At 39.9% G+C, this 19,245-nt stretch overlaps 1 protein-coding gene across 2 annotated transcripts in view; it reads left to right on the top strand.

The window, feature by feature from the left end:
• The first annotated feature begins 17,402 nt into the window (after positions 1-17,402).
• Positions 17,403-19,245, top strand: part of clcn2b (chloride channel, voltage-sensitive 2b) — a 176,357-nt gene continuing 174,514 nt past the window's right edge. For both annotated transcript variants that reach the window (XM_031735480.2, XM_039597945.1), the window contains exon 1: positions 17,403-17,628. In XM_031735480.2, the coding sequence (XP_031591340.2) occupies positions 17,578-17,628 (51 nt within the window). In that variant the 5' untranslated portion in view covers positions 17,403-17,577. The remainder of the gene's footprint in view (positions 17,629-19,245) is intronic.

The raw sequence follows: 19,245 nt of genomic DNA, 5'->3' as shown, positions 1-19,245 counted from the left end.
TACCTACAAAGCCTTAAAACAAGACCCCATAAGCAGCTACAAAAAGAAAGTTATCCCTTGCCTTCAAGACCTTGAAAAGGACAAAATCACTGACCGCCCTACATATCATCGCCTATACCCAGGGGATGCTGTACCCTGTATTTACAGACTTCGTAAGATCCATAAAGAAGGGGTCCCACTCAGACCCATTGTTAGCAGCATAAACTCAGCCACTTACAACATTTCTAAACACCTTGCTACCATCCTAGCACCCCTTGTGAGGAACACCCCATGTAGCAGCCCTTGGCAACAAGAACGACAGAAGAGTCTCTAACGGGTGCAACCATTTATTTCCTCACCAAACACGGCTCACTCTCTGGACATCGTTGAGCACGTGAAAACTCCCACTAAAAGGTGGAAACTCCTGTGAACACTTAAACATTCGGCCCGTTTCTCTTGGGGTGCTGCTAGCTTGTGTGACACACATGTCTAAGATGGACTTTATACAGCTTATTCCTGTGCACGACATACTGCTCTATACAGGTTACAGGGCATGCCTCTGAGCGCATCCGTCATTAATGCTACTGCGCATAAAGTTCCGACAACTCCCGTAATGATAATTTATGGTACAGACCGGCGGTTCATTACACCCCACATCACATCAAAAATTACACCAATTTCACCAACAAGGTCCAGAAATATACACTTGAGCCAGATGAAACTATGGTGTTTTTTGATGTAGTCTCTCTCTTCACTTGCATACCTACCACAGAGGCAGTGGAGACTATCAGAGAACGACTACAAGAAGACAGCTCCTTGGAAGACCGAACCAGCTTCACCCCCGACCAGATTTGCACTCTGTTAGACCTCTGCCTCACCACCACATATTTTACATACATCAAGGGTTTTCACAGACAAAAATATGGATGTGCCATGGGCTCCCCAATGTCACCTATTGTAGCCAACCTTTACATAGAGGAAGTGGCGAGAAAGGCTCTTGGCTCTTTTAAAGGGAGAGTACCCAGCCACTGATACAGATATGTGGACGACACCTGGGTCAAAATCAAAACCCAAGAAGTAGAATCCTTCACTGCTCACATCAATGCTGTGAATAAAAACATGAAGTTCACCAGGGAAGACACAAAGGATAACTTTGTGGACGGTGCCGTACACATTGAAGGGAATGGAAACCTCAACAATGAAGTTTACCGGAAGCCCACACACACGGCCCAGTACCTCCTTTTTTGCCACCACCCTCTGGAACACAAACTTGGATTAATCAGGACCCTACAACACTGGGCAGAAAATGTTCCCTCTAAGCCCGAAGGGAAAAAGAAGGAACACACACATGTTAAGAAGGCTCTTAAAACATGTGGTTATCCTAATTGAGGTTTCATCAAGTCAGCAAAGATGCACAGAAAAGAAGATCAGACACCAACTAGGGAGGATCAGAAAGATAAACGCAACAATATTGTCATCCCCTATGTAGCCAGTTTGTCAGAAAAACTCAGGAGAGTCTTCTCCAAGCACGACATTCCAAAACTCACAAACACAAACTTAGCAACATAGTGTACGCTGTACAGCACAGCAAGGAAAGCTCAGACCTCTACATTGGAGAGACCAAACAGCCACTTCATAAATGCATGGCACAACATAAAAGAACCATCTCCATGGGACAAGACTCGGCTGTCTATCTGCATCTAAAGGACAAAAGTCACTCTTTTTTTATTTAATGTAACAATTTCAGCATGATTAAAAGACTGATTTAGAAAATTAATAGAATAATTTGAGTTGTCAACTCCGAACTTTCCTGCTCTGAGGGTTACTGCTCTTTTTTAGATTTAGACATGTCTGCTTTCCAAACTATCCAGCTGTATTTACTGATGAACTTTATATATTTAAATATATGTTCCAATTAATAACAGAGTTGAACGTCTAACATATGAAATCACTGCATGAGGATCAGATTAGATCTTTAGTGGCCCATGGACTCAGTTTACACTCACGTTTCAGACCACCAGCATACATTTCTTATCACATTTCACAAGTTAAGATCCAAGAGCAACATTATTTACCAGATTCCCCCCAGTGTAGATATTCCTGCATAATCTCTTCTGTTCTGATGGAATACATTTTAACATTAAATTGCTGGTGGCTGAATTGAGGGTCGAGAATCACCAGGTGAATTATGTCTGTCACATCTAAAGAACAAAAAACATTAACCACCACTTGTCTACTGAGAAAAACTTTTTTGTCATTGTTAATGATGCACACCCACATGCAATGTGCAATGCAATGTAAAACGCAAACCTTTGTATTCCCAGGTCCAGTTTTAAGAAGCTGTTGATTGCAATCCAGACATTGTCTTCTTTTTTAGAAGACAGCGTCTAGTTTCACATGGATGTAAAAGGACATTTTTTTTTTTATCCCTCTGTTCTTTTCTGAGCTCTTAAAGTTGTTTTTACTACAAGTTTCATTTACCAGAGAAACACAAATTCACACAAGCAATTTTTTTTTCCTATACCTACGCCTTGTCTCATATACTAACACTCTGATGAATGTATCAAGGGCAGTTTCAAGTTCAGTATCTTGCAGTACCTCGAAGAACACTTCGAGACTGGAGCAGCTGGGATTGAACCAACAACCAACATTTGGATTAGGAGTTAGCTAATCAGTAGACTGAATATTAGGTTTTATTCATCCATTCATCCTCTTCCACTTACTCGGTTCAGAGTCGCAGGAGGCAGGAACCTATCCCACCTCCCATAGGACGAGAAACTGGGTACACCCTGGGTAGGTTGCAAGTCACAGGTCAAACACAGAGAGACAGACAACAATTCATGTACACCTTCACACTTATGGGAAATTTAGAATTGTCTATTAACCCAACCCTACTGGAGTACCCGGAAAGAATTTGCAAACTCCAGAATTTGATGTTCCTTAGCAGATTAGGCAATGCAATTTCAAGACTGGAGAGATGTAGTGTATGCACCTTTCGGTCATATTTTGTGAAGATTTTCTCAGAGGTTAATCAGAACATGGAACGACCTACATATAGTCAGATGTTCATTAGATATGCAGAATATGAAGTATATGTGTATGCTGTGCAGCCAACAAAAGGGGTCACTGTTGCAGTGTTACCACTGTGTGAATGAGCCTAATTGTTGCAACCACAGAGCAACATCCCTTCCTTACACACCACTGTTGCAAATGATCTATTGTCCGGCAGTCCTTTGAGCAGCTTTTTAGATACACCAAGAGAAACCACACATGGCTGCAGGATGTTTTTGAGTTCTGCACATGCTGCGAGGAGGAGGAGGAGGTCCTCAAAGCCTCAAAGATTGCAAGTTTGATTTCACTGCTTATTAACACAGAGAGAGAGACTTAAAAAAGTGTCAAGACTGAGACAAACAACATCACATGCTTTAGTGGAGAGCAGCTTTGCATGAAATGGGCTCTAATATAGCACACATACGCTCACATAGTATGTATATGCACAAACACACTCATTCAAACCAAGAATAAACAAATTAAGGGGTGGAGGATGCATTACAGCCCTTTAAAGTCAGAGAAGGTCAGATGTTGACTGAGGAAAGCAGTGGAGAGGAATAATAAAGTTTTAAGGGAAATATCACTGCTTAAAAGAAAGTGTGCACGCAAATGCTCCATTCAAAAATAAATACAGGAATAAAAGCCACACAAATATGAAAAATTGGTTTTAAAAAAAAGGGTCGTGATATAAATCAAAATAAAAGGAAAGCAGCAGCATCCACAGCTGTGAGACATGTGTTTAGAATCTTTTTAATTAGTTTACCACACATCAGACCCTCATGGGCGAGACAGGAACAAAGCTTGAAGGGATAATAATACTCAGAAAAGTGATGACCTTTTTAAAGGTTAATAAACGTATACAGTGGTTTAAAACAGCAGGTTTATAAAGGTTTTTCTTATGAAATACGGGTATAGACAGACAGACAGACAGACAGACAGCAATTTGGCCATTGAAGTTACTTCTTTTGTTAGGGAGGATTGGTTTGTTGTTGTGTGCAATGTTAAAATAAGTTCTTTAAAAAACAAAAAATAATTTAATATGAAGGCAATATGAGCAGAGAGTACAAACATGTTGATGGATTGGCTGTGTTAGTTCAGTGAGATAGTTGTTGGTAAAGGAAACAATTTTCACTAGCAATCAAAAACTAATGTTTATACTTATGTCTGCATTTTTATTTTGTTAAATACGAACAAAATTATAGCAGAAGTGCTGCCACGTGTCTGGCCAGAAAGAGGGTACCAATTTGTTGATTTGGTAGTTCAATGAAAGGCTTCAGTTAGTTAAGAGAAGAAAAAAAACTGCTTTCACGTTTGCAGTTTTGTCTTGTTATACAATATTTGAAATTTTAAAAAACAAACAAAACACTACATTTTTGGAAACATTTGCGGCTGTTTTCTTGTTTGGGTTTTTTTGTACTACTTGAACACTAAAGTGGCCCTCCAATGAGAAGACAGTGCCAGCAGTGGCCCACAGTTCATTTAAGTTTGAGACCCCTGCCTTAGTATAAAAGATATACATAGATACCATAACTTCATCTTTTGGTTTCTAAAGTCTTGAGTAGATGTGGACATATCGATTCAAACATTGATAGTATCAATCCCAACGGTGGTATTGGTATCGGATCAATACTAGCAGGATATGTTCGATACTTTGCTTCTGCCCTTTAAGTTCAGTATATAGCCCACTGAGATTATGTTAAATTAATTACTTTTAAAAAAAAGTATACCACAAACATACACTAATGGAAATGTCTGAACCTTTTAGTGTTGAGTGTTGCATCTATTTTATTTACAGCCTAAAACACATTAAAACAACAGCAGCTGACCCAAAGTGCTTCAGAGACAGGCACGTTTACATTCCAGGTCTAAAAAAAAACTCAGTTTCAAAATACTTGAAAAGCTGAAAGGTGTGTTTTTTTGTGTTAACTTATTGTTGTGATTTAGTGGTCATTACAATGTGTTCAGAAGTTATCTTATAAATCATGACACACTGCTTGCCTTTATAAGTTAAAAGTTATGGATATTGGTATTGGCATCAGGAATACTGGTTCTGTATTTACTTGATGTTGATACCAAAATTTGCATTATCATGCAACCCAACTTCTGCAGTTGCTATCTTATTTGAAAAAGACGGCATGCACTGAGGAAGGGCAGGTCTGACTGTGAAACTGCACGCTCTTTGGCTAATGACTTGTGACTGACAACTTACAAGTCAATGAGTGTGCAGTTTCCTGCCACAAATAATTGTGTATTTTCAAACAAAGTATGACCAGGTTTGATCAAACACACTCTATATTTTATTTATGACCCAAATGTGACTGAGATCATAAGCACAAAGTGTTTACAGAGGTGAGGTCAGAAAGCCATTCAGACAGAATGCAGGCTTTTTAGGCACTTCCACATTGGCGTCATTTATCAGCCCGGAAACATACTGTTTATGAACATAGACAGTATGCATATACTGTCAATGTTCCACACAGAAGGGCCCCAGCTGGAAACCAAGCTGATGGATCTGAACACAGGCGCTAACCGCCACACCATTTCTGCAATACTGGAGGGAAAATATTGTATATCTGAGCTCTTTGCAAACTTCTTTACAGAGATAATGTTAGAGACAACTTTTGATGTTACAGGTTTTGGCTGCATGCAGATTGCCCTTGTGGAGAGTAAAAATGGGACTGGCAAAACCGTCAGCTATCTTCTGCATAGTGTTCTGGCTTCAAATCATACCAGCAGTGTTTTAAAGTGGAGCATCTAGGTGCACCTAGATGCAAATACACTTCATATATTTGGTTCTCATTTCAGTTAAAAAACAGCATAGTGCTGTTAGAAATGGCAAACAAATGTAATTGGATAATGTGCTTGAAATGTGGAGTGAAAAGCTTTGTGCTATAACTTGTGTAACAATGGAAAGTGTAGCATTTTGAGAAGCTGCATTTGTTCCAGTAAAATGGAAAGCCCAACTTTAACAAATCAGAGAGAAAGTAAGAAGCAGAAATATTCGGCTGTTATCGGTCTCACTGTCTGTGTAAGCATGAAATTCATATGGACTAAGGTGACTTTGTTGCCTTTCAAGCAGTTTGTTTTGCCCTTTAGCAGATCGAAGACTGCAATGTTTCTTGGAAAACCTTTATTTTTGGCTAAATTACGCAGGTGGGACCAAGGTTGAGCTGCTTAATTTTCTATGTTTGATGACACGATGGAAAAGAAAATCACTTAAAATCACCTCATATCTGCACTGCATGGCTGAAAAGGCTGACTCAGCTGTTTATCAGCTGGTTAACCCCCTCAAGAGTCACCAGCTGTCAGGCACTGCTTTGAATCAAAGACCATTTAATATAAGCACCTACATCACATGTAAATGAAATGTCTGGAGTAAAGTAGTCTCTCATTCCTTCACTTTTAAGTGCATGCCATTTTGGACAATAAAAGTAGAGGCTACCGGCTGTATTTTTGTTTCTGGGGCTCATCATCAAATCATCCAGAAAATTAAAAATATATATATCTAAAAGCTTTACACTGGTAGGAATGTGTGCACATTATGCTGATAATAAAGCACCATTTACTACTCGCATTCATATATGTTTGAATGTGAATGCACATTGTTGTTTTATCAAAGTAATACTACATCAAGTTCTGTACTGCAAATGTGACTGTGGACAAAAGCATTCGGGTTTTCCCAAACCAAAAACCCTGGATGACCAGCGAGGTCCGCTCACTCCTCAAAGCCCGCGATGCCGCCTTCAGGTCAGGTGACAGAGCTCTGTACAGGGCTGCTCGAGCTGACCTGAAAAGGGGGATTAAAAAAGCCAAGTCAGACCACAAAAGAAACATCAAGTCCCACCTGTCCAGCAACAACACACGGGAGGTGTGGCAGGGAATGCAAGACATCGTCGACCACAGAGGCAGCACTGCGAAAACAGAAAACCTGAGTGTGCAGCTGGCAGAGGAAATAAACAGCTTCTTCGCCCGCTTTGAAACACCACAGCAGCAGCACTCATCTGCCTCAGCCCTGCTCCCATCCTCATCCTCACCCTCACCTGATTCCTGCACCGCTCCACTCACTGTAACGGAGCACGATGTCAGACATGTGCTCCTAGCAGTGAACCCCAGGAAGGCGGCCAGTCCAGACGGAGTACCTGGCAAGGTACTAAGAGCATGCGCACACCAGCTCACCCTTATCTTCACCAGACTCTTCAACCTCTCACTGGATCAGGCAGCCATCCCATCCTGTCTAAAATCAGCCACAATCATCCCAGTGCCGAAGAAGTCTCCCATCTCCAACCTGAATGATTACCGCCCTGTGGCCCTCACACCAGTAATCATGAAATGCTTTGAGAGACTAGTCCTTCAGCACATCAAGGATTACCTCCCCCCAGAATTCGACCCCCACCAGTTTGCATACCGCGCAAACAGATCCACAGAAGACACCATCGCCACAGCCCTCCACGCTGTGCTGAGTCACCTAGAGCAGCGGCAGAGCTATGTCCGAATGCTGTTCGTGGACTACAGCTCAGCCTTTAATACAATCATCCCGGACATCCTCATCACCAAACTGGTCACTCTTGGCCTCCCTCCTCTCACATGTGCCTGGATAAAAGACTTTCTCACAAACCGCCCCAGACTGTAAGACTCGGCCCTCATCTCTCCTCCACTGCGCACACTGAGCACCGGCTCCCCACAGGGCTGTGTGCTGAGCCCCTCCTGTATTCTCTCTACACCCACGACTGCAGTTTGACCCACAACAACACTCTCATCATCAAGTTTGCTGATGACACCACGGTAGTCGGACTCATCTCAAAGGGAGACGAGGCAGACTACAGAGAGGAAGTCCTGAAGCTGTCAGCATGGTGTTCAGAAAACAACCTGGCACTGAACACTAAGAAAACCAAAGAGCTCATTGTCAACTTCAGGAGACACAGCACTGACTTAGCCCCCCTTTACATCAACGGGGAGTGAGTGGAGAGGGTCCACACCTTCCGGTTCCTTGGTGTCCTCATCTCTGCTGACATCTCCTGGACAGACAACATCTCAGCGGTCGTCAAGAAGGCCCAACAGCGGCTGCACTTCCTGAGAGTCCTCAGGAAGTACAAGCTGAACTCCAACCTGCTGCTGACCTTCTACCGCTCGTCCATTGAGAGCCTGCTAACCTACTGCATCACGGTATGGTACGGCAACTGCACCAAGGCGGATAGAGTGAGGCTTCAGAGTGTGGTCAAGACAGCACAAAAGATCATCGGCTGCCCTCTCCCCTCCCTGATGGACATTTATTCCTCCCGCTGCCTCAGCAGAGCAGCAAACATTATCAAGGACAGCTCCCACCCTGGTTTCAACATGTTCAGCCTGCTTCCGTCAGGGAAGCGCCACAGGTGCATCAGCACAAAAACCCACAGACTCAAAAACAGTTTCTTCCCAAAGCCATAACCACCCTGAACTCACACATGCACCGATAACACAGCCCCCCAACTTTTTTTTTCTTCCCACTTCCTCTATGGACCACCACTGTGCAATACCAATTCTATGTGCAATAACCCAACTGTATATACACAACACTATTTATTACATATTACTTTTTTAAAAACCAGCTTGTATATTTGTACATTTTATATATATATATATATATATATATATATATATATATCATTTTCCTCTTTTAATATTGTCCATATGTATATAGCGCTGCAGAACTGTACCCCCCAGCATGTTTGCACTGAGTAGGAGATGCTCTGTATCTCATTGTACAACTGTATAGTGACAATAAAGGCATTCTATTCTATTCTATTCTATTCTATTCTATTCTATTCTGTTCTAATACACCCTTTCTCCTGAACACTGGGAAGTGCATGGAAATATTTGTTGATTTGATTATGACTTAGTTTGAATTGATTTAAATATTTAAGTTGATTAGTATGTATCTAATTTTAACCCATAGCCCTCTGATGATGTCATGTCCTTTCTGAGTCTGTGAGTCATTTTGGCATTGTCTTCTTTCAGTGTTGCTTATTTGTGCTTTGGTTTTACTTTCAATTCTCTTTTATTCCTTTTTTTTTGTCCTACTTCCTTCTTTGTGAGCGCTCTTTCACCTAGATTTGGACAACAAATCTAGTGCTGGTGAAAGAGCGCTCTGCATCCCATTCTTCTCCTGTCATTCCCCAGTCACTTCTCTTTGGTTATTTATTATTGTCTTCCCTTTATAAAGATTTATCAATGAATCCCTGCCAGCAGTTTTCTTTGTTTAAACTTTAGGTTTTTGGTTTTTGAATCTGTCTATGTTGTTTTACTTTTAATCAACCAATCACCGCTCGGCTGTTGTCATGCATTTGGGTCCAAACTCGAGTCCACCCCGATTTTTTTAGTTTGCTTGTGTTTTTCAGGTTTACAATTTTCTTAGTTTGTGACGTCCCCTACAACAAATCATTTCATTGTGAGGATTTTATCAGTCGAAATGTTTAGTGTCAAATATTGACTGATTTGTCAGCTTTTACACATTTCTCTTGGAAATCAATAATGAAAGTAAAATATTATTTTTTAAGGTAGGACTGTAAACATTAAACATCTCATATTTCTAATTTTATCTCTTCGTTTTATTTTATTTTTTATAATTATCATCGTTCAAAGAAAAAGACAGCAGACTCTTTGAAGTGCACTTCACAAATGTCTGGTAAATTTACATTTAAAAGTTTTTTTAAAATCTATTTACAATCGTAAAGTTGCTAATTATGATCAATATTGATATATACACCCAATGACAGCTGGGATAGGCTCCAGCGCCCCCCGCGACCCTGAAAAGGATAAGCGGAAGCGAATGGATGGATGGATGGATTGATATATACTATAAATAAACATTAATGATACAGTAAGATGAAGTTTTCTGGGTGGATGTTTGAGAGTTTTTCTGAATAAAATTCTGGAGCAGTGGAGTAGAGGTGTAAAGCAGAATAAAATCCAAGATCCAGCTACCAGAAAACCGCACTTGTAGTCCAATGACAGATGTATAACAGTAAGCACTTGCAGGCTATTGGAGAGCAGCAGACCTGCTGGAGGATGCCAGGTGTGTCTTCCACAGAAGTCAAAAGAGGATTAGAAAGAGTGACATGTGGTGGTTTTTCCTGCTACCAAACTGATTTGTCTTATTGACACAGACTGTGTGGAAAGGAGAAATCTGGCGAAGGGTAGAGCCTTCGCAACTGAGCACCTCCTGTCACAAAAGGTGCTCACCTACCTGAGTCTCCCACGTGTAAAGTTAAAATTTTTTTTTAGCCCTGTCACTACTCAGGCCTCCGGCTCTCCCACTGACCAGTTAAGTTGCGCAAGACACTGATCATTTAGCCAGCGTTTGGTTTAATCATTAGACTCTGAGACGCTGAGTGTTCCCGCCACAGTGTTCGAAGCTTTCTTTGTGTTCTAACAGAATATTATTCACGAACTTACACTCAAAACACGCAAACACATACATACACTAACTGCGTAAAAAGGAAATTACCGGCAATTCGTTCAAGTGCTCGGGTGTCAGCTTTCTAATTTAGTGTTCTGTAGGTGTGTTTACCCCTTCACAGCCCGATCTGTCACACTTGCATGCCTGCAGCAAACAAGCTGTCGCACAGTCAAATAATAGCCATGAGCTTTTGCATTAGCACTCGTGAGTGATTGCTTTTACGTTAATATGGGTGTGACAAACACATTTTTTGTGCATTAAATAGAAGAGAAAAAAAATGGAAAAACAGGGCATTAAGCCTTTGTTTATTTGTCTTTAGATTATAGTCCTTGGTTTGGTTTTCGCACTTGACTAACATCAAGTATTTTTCCATCTCTCATGCTTTGGTCTCAGTTGACAGTGGGGGTCAACTTTCCTTCCAAATAACAAAAAATTCTTTCCATTTCTTCTTTTCCTACATTGTCAAAGTTAATCATTAGAATACAGTTAAGTCCATAAATATTTGGTTCTGTACATTATCACAATGAATTTGAAATGAAACAACTTAGATGCAGTTAAAGTGACTTTTAGTGAGCTGAACAAAAGGATTGTATGAAAATGTGAGGACTAAATTATTTTTTAAAACAATCCCTTCATTTCAGGGGATCTAAAGTAATTGCACAAATTAAATAACTGAAAATAAAATGTTCGTTTCTAATACTTGGTTGAAAACATTTGCTGGCAATGAAAGCTTGAAGTCTTGAACTCATGGAAATCACCAGATGCTGGCTTTCCTCCTTTTTAATGCTCTGCCAGGCCTTTACTGCAGCAGCTTTCAGTTGCTGTTTGTTTGTGGGACTTTCTGTCTGAAGTTTAGTCTTCAACAAGTGAAATGCATGCTCAGCTGGGTTAAGATCAGGTAACTGACTTGACCATTGAAGAAAATTCCTTTTTTTTTTTTTTTTTTTGCTTTAATAAACTCCTGGGTTGCTTTGGCTGCATGTTTTGGGTAATTGTCCATCTGTATTATGACTGTATGTCTCTGAACACCTTAGAATGAATTACCTTCTGTCCTGTGTCACATCATCAATAAACACTAGTGTCCCAGTGCCACTGGGAGCCATGCAAGCCATCACACTGCCTTGGTCGTGTTTTACTGATAGTGTGGTATGCTTTGGATTCTGAGCTGTTCCACACCTTCTCCATACTTTTTTCTTGCCATCATTCTGGTAGAGGCCGGTTTAATCTGTCCAAAGAATGTTTTTCCCTGTGCTGGCTTTTTTTTTTGTGGCTTTTTTTGGACTTTTTTTGGGGGGGGGGGCTAGTTCAATCTAGCCTTTCTATCTTGAGGTCTAATGTGTGGTTTGCACCTTGCAGTGAACCCTCTGTATTTACTTTCATGCAGTCTTCTCTTTATGGTTGACTTGGATGTTGATAAACCTACCTCGTGGAGAGTGTTTATCATTTGGTTGGATGTTGTGATGGCGTTTTTCTTCACCGTGGAAATGTTTCTGTGATCATCCACCACTGTTGTCTTCTGTGGACATTCAGGTATTTTTGCATTGCTGAGATCACCAGTGCTTTTTTTCTGTCTGAGGATGTACAAAAGTGTAGATTTTGCAACTTGAAACATCCTAGCAATTTCTCAGATGGATTTTTTATGTTTTTCCAGCTTAAGGATGGCTTGTTTTACTTGCATGAAGAGCTCATTTGACCACATGCCTGCTCACAGCAAAATCTTTCAAATGCAAGCACCACACCTCAAATGAACTCAAGGAATTACCCACACCTGTCCCTGAAATAGCCTTTGTGCCAATAGTCCAATTACTGTAGGTCCTTTTAAAAAGAAGGTGGCACCTATTAATGAGCTGAAACTCCTAAACCCTTCATCCAGTTTGAATGCTGATACCCTCTAATGAAAGCTGAGCGTCTACACATTATATCCATATCTATTATATAACTATAATGGATAAAAAAAAAAAAAACTTATGCCAGTGTCCAAATACATATGGACCTAACTGTAATATCTGATTATATCTTGGTAGAGCAGTTAAAAACATTATCACATGTACAGATATGGTAAGGACAGACCCAAACCAAAAGTATATATATATTAATGTGTTTTAAAAAGGGTACTAATTACGACCAAGGTAAAATGAACACGAGGATAGTCAGATGAGGGTATTCTAAACAGAGAGACTGAGAGAGAGAGAGCGGAAACAACAGCTTTATTATTTAAAAGATGAATTCTTGAAATCTTTCAAAGACATATCTCAATAAAAGACTGGAAGTCATATTTCCATTTTCTTCAGCAACAATAGAAATGAAGAAAAGTTATTCAGATGTATATGTGATAGCCAGATACATTATGGACATTGGACAAGATCCTACATACACTGTTTAGACTGAATTTGGACCTAGCCCCAAACCTTGTTCTGTGTAAAATGATATACCTGTATATGGCAGTAAAATCTCTGAACTGGAAAAACATGACTTAAATCAGCAAGTTTCACTAAGTTTTAATACTGCATTTTCATCAAGGATATAATAATATTGATCAGAGAAAAACTGGTCTTCTTGAGGGTAAGATATTTAATTTGCAGACTTTTAATGACCAAATAAACTGTGATAAACTTTGTGGTCTCCTTAAGAACAATGTACGAATTATTTCAGACTAGCTGCCTCATCATTTATGTCACGGTCATAGGTCTTTTGACCCGGTGTTTGGAGTTTTTGGAATTTCACTGTGAGTTTCCATTCTCACTTTTAGTTTTGTTATCCTTTTTTTTGTTGTTCTTGTTTTGAGTTTGCCTATTATCCCTGTTTCAGTTTATTCTGCCTCGTCTGTGTTTTCCATATCTTGTTATTAAGTTAGTTAGTCTCTTTCCTGTTTTTTGATAACTTTTGTCTCATTTGTTTAGTATTCAGTTTTACTTCCCTTAGTCTTGTATCCTTGATTGTACATCAGAGTTTTCCTTGCTAGTGTAATAACTTCCCCTAAGAACCCTGTGTGTATAAGAAGCTTCAGTTTTCCTGTGCGTTTTGCCGGTGCATTAGTCTTCCAACATGAAGTGTTACCCGTAAGTTTCGTTCCTGCTCGCATGACTTCTTTCTTTGACTTCTTTCCCGCTGGATGTTGTTCCTTTGGACTATGTAACCTAAAAAGCAATCATTAAACATACAATACGTTTCCATTTCACCCATCTGTGTCAGAGTCTGCATTTCACGACAGCTTAGCCAACTCTCTCAAAATAGATTAATATAACAAAAAAGGGACATGGCCACCATTTTGGTGCGTGGCGTGCTGTTTTAAAGGCTCCAGTTTTGTTTTTCAGCTGTCACCATTTTCAGACCTGTGACCCCTTTCAGCTCTTGCTAACGAACATGCACTTTGGGTGATAACTAGACAAATTTAACTGCACAAGTGGTTGATTTTCTTTTTCAATCTCTATATACAACCATTGCCTTGTGGAAGTATTCTGGACATTCTCAAATACAACAAGTGAACCAGGCAGAGGCCAGAGACCCAGAGGCATTACTTATACTCCAGATGGCCTAGAAATACCTCGGTTCACTCTGATTAGAGATGGAGGATGTAGTAGGGAAGATAGATCCCTCAATAAATGTTTTGTGCCATCACTGCACAGATCCGGATAAGTGGTAGAAAATAGATGGATGACTGCTGTTGATCAGCTGGTGTTTCTGCTTATCACATACCTCCAGTCATTTTCCATTGTGAGTCATGAGTTTCAAGAATGCGAACCCTTGCGTAACCTTAAAAACAGCAGCTCCACAAGATAGGAGCTGAATCTACAAAGGTTGACGCTTTCAAACGAGATTCACACAAAGCAGTGCTATTCTAATGATTAACCTCTTCTGTCCAACAGCAGTGAGCTCAAGTGTGTATTTTTGTAGAGTTTCATCTCAGGTTGAACTCCCCGCTGACAGCTATGAATAGGTTCCAAGTATTTGTTTCACATCACTGCAAAAGAACATCAAACACCTGAGTTTCTCAGTATCAGGTTTCTGAAGACAAATTAAATCAAACACATTATTGACCTCAGGAAGAGTTATCTTTGTTCGACTGGATAGCAGTTAATATCCTTAGAATGGTTAACCTCTGCACATGAAAAGGTTTGTTCAAGTGATACCGAGTGAGAGTGAGCTTTCTCTGCATTGATCTGATTGTCTGTGGTTTCAGCTCAGATCAATAACTTTCTATCTTTTATTTCAAGGCATAATCTTTCAGATGTGATTATTTTATTTGACAGTATCTTATTGCAAAACGATAAGCAGAATGGGATATTGTGTCTTTGTGTCTTACTTAACAAGACTGAACATCTACAGTCAGACTCAAAACTCTGTGAGGCTGTACCTCAGGGGAAAAATGCTAAATGCCAGTATCACAATGCTAACATCCTCAAAATTACAATGCAAAAATGATCATTCTTCTATAAACTGTATATTAATGATGGATGTAGTTTCTGGTTCTACAAAATGAAACCTAGTAGAAGTGCCTGAATTTGCCAAAAGGGGGCGACCCCATGACTGCAAAAATAAGTCACATTGTATGGAAGGCTTTGACAAAAGCCTCTAGGTTACTTCTTACTAGATTTATTAACTGGAAAAACATTTTCCTACTGGGTTTAAGTCTCAGTTGCTGTATAGCATACAATTAAACAAAATTTGCTAATTTCCAAAGACCCTGACTGATGGCAAATTGGTTAATGAAGGGAGAAATGGATCACTCCCTTGTGCAGCGCAAACAACAAATACCTAGTGCTTCAGATGATTCACCACCTAAAGAAAACAATAACAAGGAAATATTTAGTAGTCAGTACTGTGAAAGTAACCTGTCTTATAGGTTTAGACAGACTAGGGGACCGGTGACTCACAGATAACCTGCCAGCAAATACATTCGAGGGTTTCCTGGGTAGCCACAGGCTGGAATGTCCAATAGAGACTAACCATCACCTTCAAAGTGATACATGATGAGTGAATCCCTCATTGTCATCCTTGTGTTGATACAGCTTTATAGTTAAAGTTCTAGCATCCTAGCATGCTAACATGTCTGCACTGGCAACATATTGATGTTCGCAACACTTGGAATAGTTCTTTTTAATAATATGAACCATTTTAGTTTTCTACTTAAGCATGTTAGCATTTGTGCTAGCAAGTAACAAATACTAAGAAAATATACAGAATGTTATTAGATTTGAATAAACTAGCTTGCTGTGTCTGTAAATATAATGTATAAAACAATGGCAAAATAAAATTACACTTCCTCCTGGCATCAGAAAATGGAAAAGGGATTAGATTACATAATCTTAGAGATTTTAATGAACTGCTTCAAATTTTACTCTTGCTTGCAGTGTAGCTTTGTGAAAATGTCATATCTTTCATCCCTTAAGACAGAGTGAAATGCATCAATTAGATGGACTACCATAAGACAGGGTATATTAAGGCACATGGAATTTTAATGAATACTTTACACAGTGTAGCTTGTTGGTTGTCAGTATTGACAGGTCAGCTGGTATAATCATGGTATAATACTTCACTAAAGCCTCAAATACTGTAGTAAATATGTGGCAAATCCATCAGATAGATCGCATTAGGTCACCATGAATTATATCTGCAGATAGTCAGTTAAACACAAATTTTTTGAAAGTGTGGTTAGAGGCCAAACAAATCTTCAGAGGTTTTCAGCTATCTTCTCAAATACATTTAAATGTAAACCAATATTAAATGGAAACTTTCACCACAAGGTTGTAGCATTTTACCAAAAACATTAAGTGTAGTTGTCCACCCCAACCAGGATTACATACTTCTATGTACTTTTGAAATTATAATAGACGACTTCTACCTAACCTAATGCTTCTAAACTGCATCATCTCTGGTCTTGTAACTACAGGCTAAACATTAACGCGAATTAGGTACAAATGCTGGATTCGATGTGGTTCCAATTCATATTACATGAGAATACAGCCTGACAATGTTTTAACTTTAGCTGATATCTCTGTGATGCGATACATCAGGGTTGAAGCAACCTTTAAAGATTGGGTCATGTCAGGGAAAAATTTGCATTAATCACACTTAAAAAAAAAGATGGATTCATCTGTGTCAGAGATATTTCAGAGATTGCATTCCTTGTAGAACACCTATCCTATCACTGGAGCTTCTGGTGCATTGTGTCTGTTGCAGCTAGCTTAATGCAGAAATAAGGAGCTAAAATGAGATATAGATTTCACTATTTAGTAAAGAGATATGACACCAAAGAGAACATTTCACACATACTGTGTTTCAGGCAGCCTGTGTCATTCAGTGATTTAACCTCAGTAATTTTGAAAATGCCCATTGTGATTTGTGGGCATAAATCGGTCGGTCTGGGTTATTTTTTCAGAACACAATTGAGTGCTTAACTCAAAAGAGCTTTGTCCCCCCACCGAAATGCAGACATTTCTATTTCCAACATTAAAAAATGGGCACATTTTGTTCAGTCCCAGGGGTCTGTTATTGTGCATTCAGACACAGTGAGGCACACTTTAACCTGTGCATTTCCTGTTATAAGTCTAAATGTTTACTGTGAGATGAGGAGTCAGTAGGAGCTCTACCATCTGATTGCAGCACTGTTCCTTATGAAAACGGTTAGATTGATCGTCCTTTGTTTTTTGGGGGGTTCTGAAGAGGATTGGACCAGCTCAGAAGGCTTTAATTTAAAAGTTACTCATATCATTTAATCTTTAATGAATTCCCTGATTACATGCACAACAACAACACAAGCATGTATACTAAACTAGACTGTTTTGTTTTTTTGTAATTTTTATCTAAAGAAAAGGATTAAAGGTAAAAGAAAAACCATCAACAACCCAGAGGTTCCTTCTGGTTTGACTGACACCTCCCACTTAAACTAGCAAACCAAAAGCTCCGCCTCAGCCTTCTATGTTGCTGAGAACTTGAGGCTATAAAATGAAGGAACTTACTGTAACCAGTACACAGTCTTTACTTGGAGTTCCTTTTGTGAACTCCTTAACAGAAACTACAGTAAAACTAATGCTTTAATCAGTGAGAACACAGAGCGATAACGCTGTCGGCTTTTCCTTTCACTTGGCGAGCTGAAAACCGCGAGCTGAACCATGGCAGGAGACGGGTCAGATCAGCGGGCGCTGCAGTATGAACAAACTCTTGTAAGTCTTCGCTTGTCACCACTCTGAACTTTGTTCATTTGTCCGACAGTGCGTCCACTTCTCTTGGGTTGGCGGAGAAGCCACCTTGTGCCCGTTTTGCTCGTTAAACTGTTGGAAGCCAACGATAAAGAGCAACGTGTGAGCCAAGTGTGGCCAAAAGCTGGAATAGAGATGTAATGAATGAAGTGTGGGACAGTATGTACGTGCCGTATTCAATGGCGTGCTTATGTGACTGTGGAAATTTCTTGTGGAGTGTGTATGAGGTAGAAAACACAAGTTTTAAGTATAAATTGTCACTTTTTAAACGAAGTTCAACCTCCGGGTGTTCTCACGTGAATGGCCGAGGTTTGCGGTGTCGGAAGCCTGCTGTGTCTGGCTAATGTGTCCTTAATTCCGTAATTGCATGTCATGTATTCTTGTGAATTAACATGAGCTAATTACTAAACTGGTGAACACCACACACTGAATTTCTCCGGCTTGTGGCTTCGCTGTAGCTCTTGAAGTAAAGGTGTTTGTTCGAACATCTGGATTTGGCTCTGTCAACAGGTAGCAGCCGATACACCCACGCAAGAGTTCAGCCAAACTCCACTGTTAAAAAATAATCTGGCCGTAAGAGTCGTCTGTATTGTCATAATACCATATAAGAAGTTACTTACTTAATTGCAGTCTTAATGTATAAGTGAGTTTATTAATTCGGCCTACAAATTATACCAGTTTGCATCAAACAATACTGCATCCATTTCGAACCGATGAACGCAACCGTACAATTAGATGCTTTATTAGCTAAATGTAAATTTTGCAATGCATATCTGACTGCCAATAAGTAAATGAATCTTGCTGGACAGCTTTTTGTCAAGATTTAAACTGCTACAATACAAGCGCTATTTGGCAAATACATTAAATGCCTGTTAGATGGTTTGGGCAAACATGCACGTGTCATAGGAATTACTGGTAGTGTCAGGAGCTCTGGATGTGTTTACAACCACCAGCATCAGACAATGAATCAATTCATCGTTGATTAGCGGCTTGGGTGCAGAGGCAACCTGTTGTGTGCATGTCCATGCATAATGTGCAGCAAGATGTGATGCAAGTGTCTCGTGCAGCACCCACATCTGGCTCACCATTGTTATCGTAGGGCATCTTCTTTATCTTGCTTTTTTTATTACACATTACACAAGCAGTTGTCAGAAGTCCCAGAATGTCTACATGCAGCTTTGGATTACTGATTTTAGACGTGATTTATACAGCAGGGGGCTCCACACATTTTAATGCAACAGGGCCTCAAATGAATAGAGATCAGGGCCTGTAGGTTCCCACTCCATATGAGGACTAAGTGAGGGCTTTTAATTGGTAAATTTGAGCACATCCCTCAGAATGGTTACAGGGCAGACTTTAAGCTGAGAATCTGCCTCGTGTGTGTGTGTGTGTGTGTGTGTGTGTGTGTGTGTGTGTGTGTGTTGTGTGTGTGTCTAGTTGAACTTTTCCTGACAAAACTTTGGCCAAGCCTACAGAATTGGCTGTTTTAAGAGACTCGTCTTATAGGCCAACTGGATCCATTCAGCGGCACTGAGGCTTTAAATTAAGAGGACCCACAACTGTAACACTTGTTTGGGCCTC

This window comes from Oreochromis aureus, linkage group 14, assembly GCF_013358895.1.
Source record: "Oreochromis aureus strain Israel breed Guangdong linkage group 14, ZZ_aureus, whole genome shotgun sequence".
NCBI classification, from domain to species: Eukaryota; Metazoa; Chordata; class Actinopteri; order Cichliformes; family Cichlidae; genus Oreochromis; species Oreochromis aureus.
This window is presented reverse-complemented; position numbering and strand designations above follow the sequence as displayed.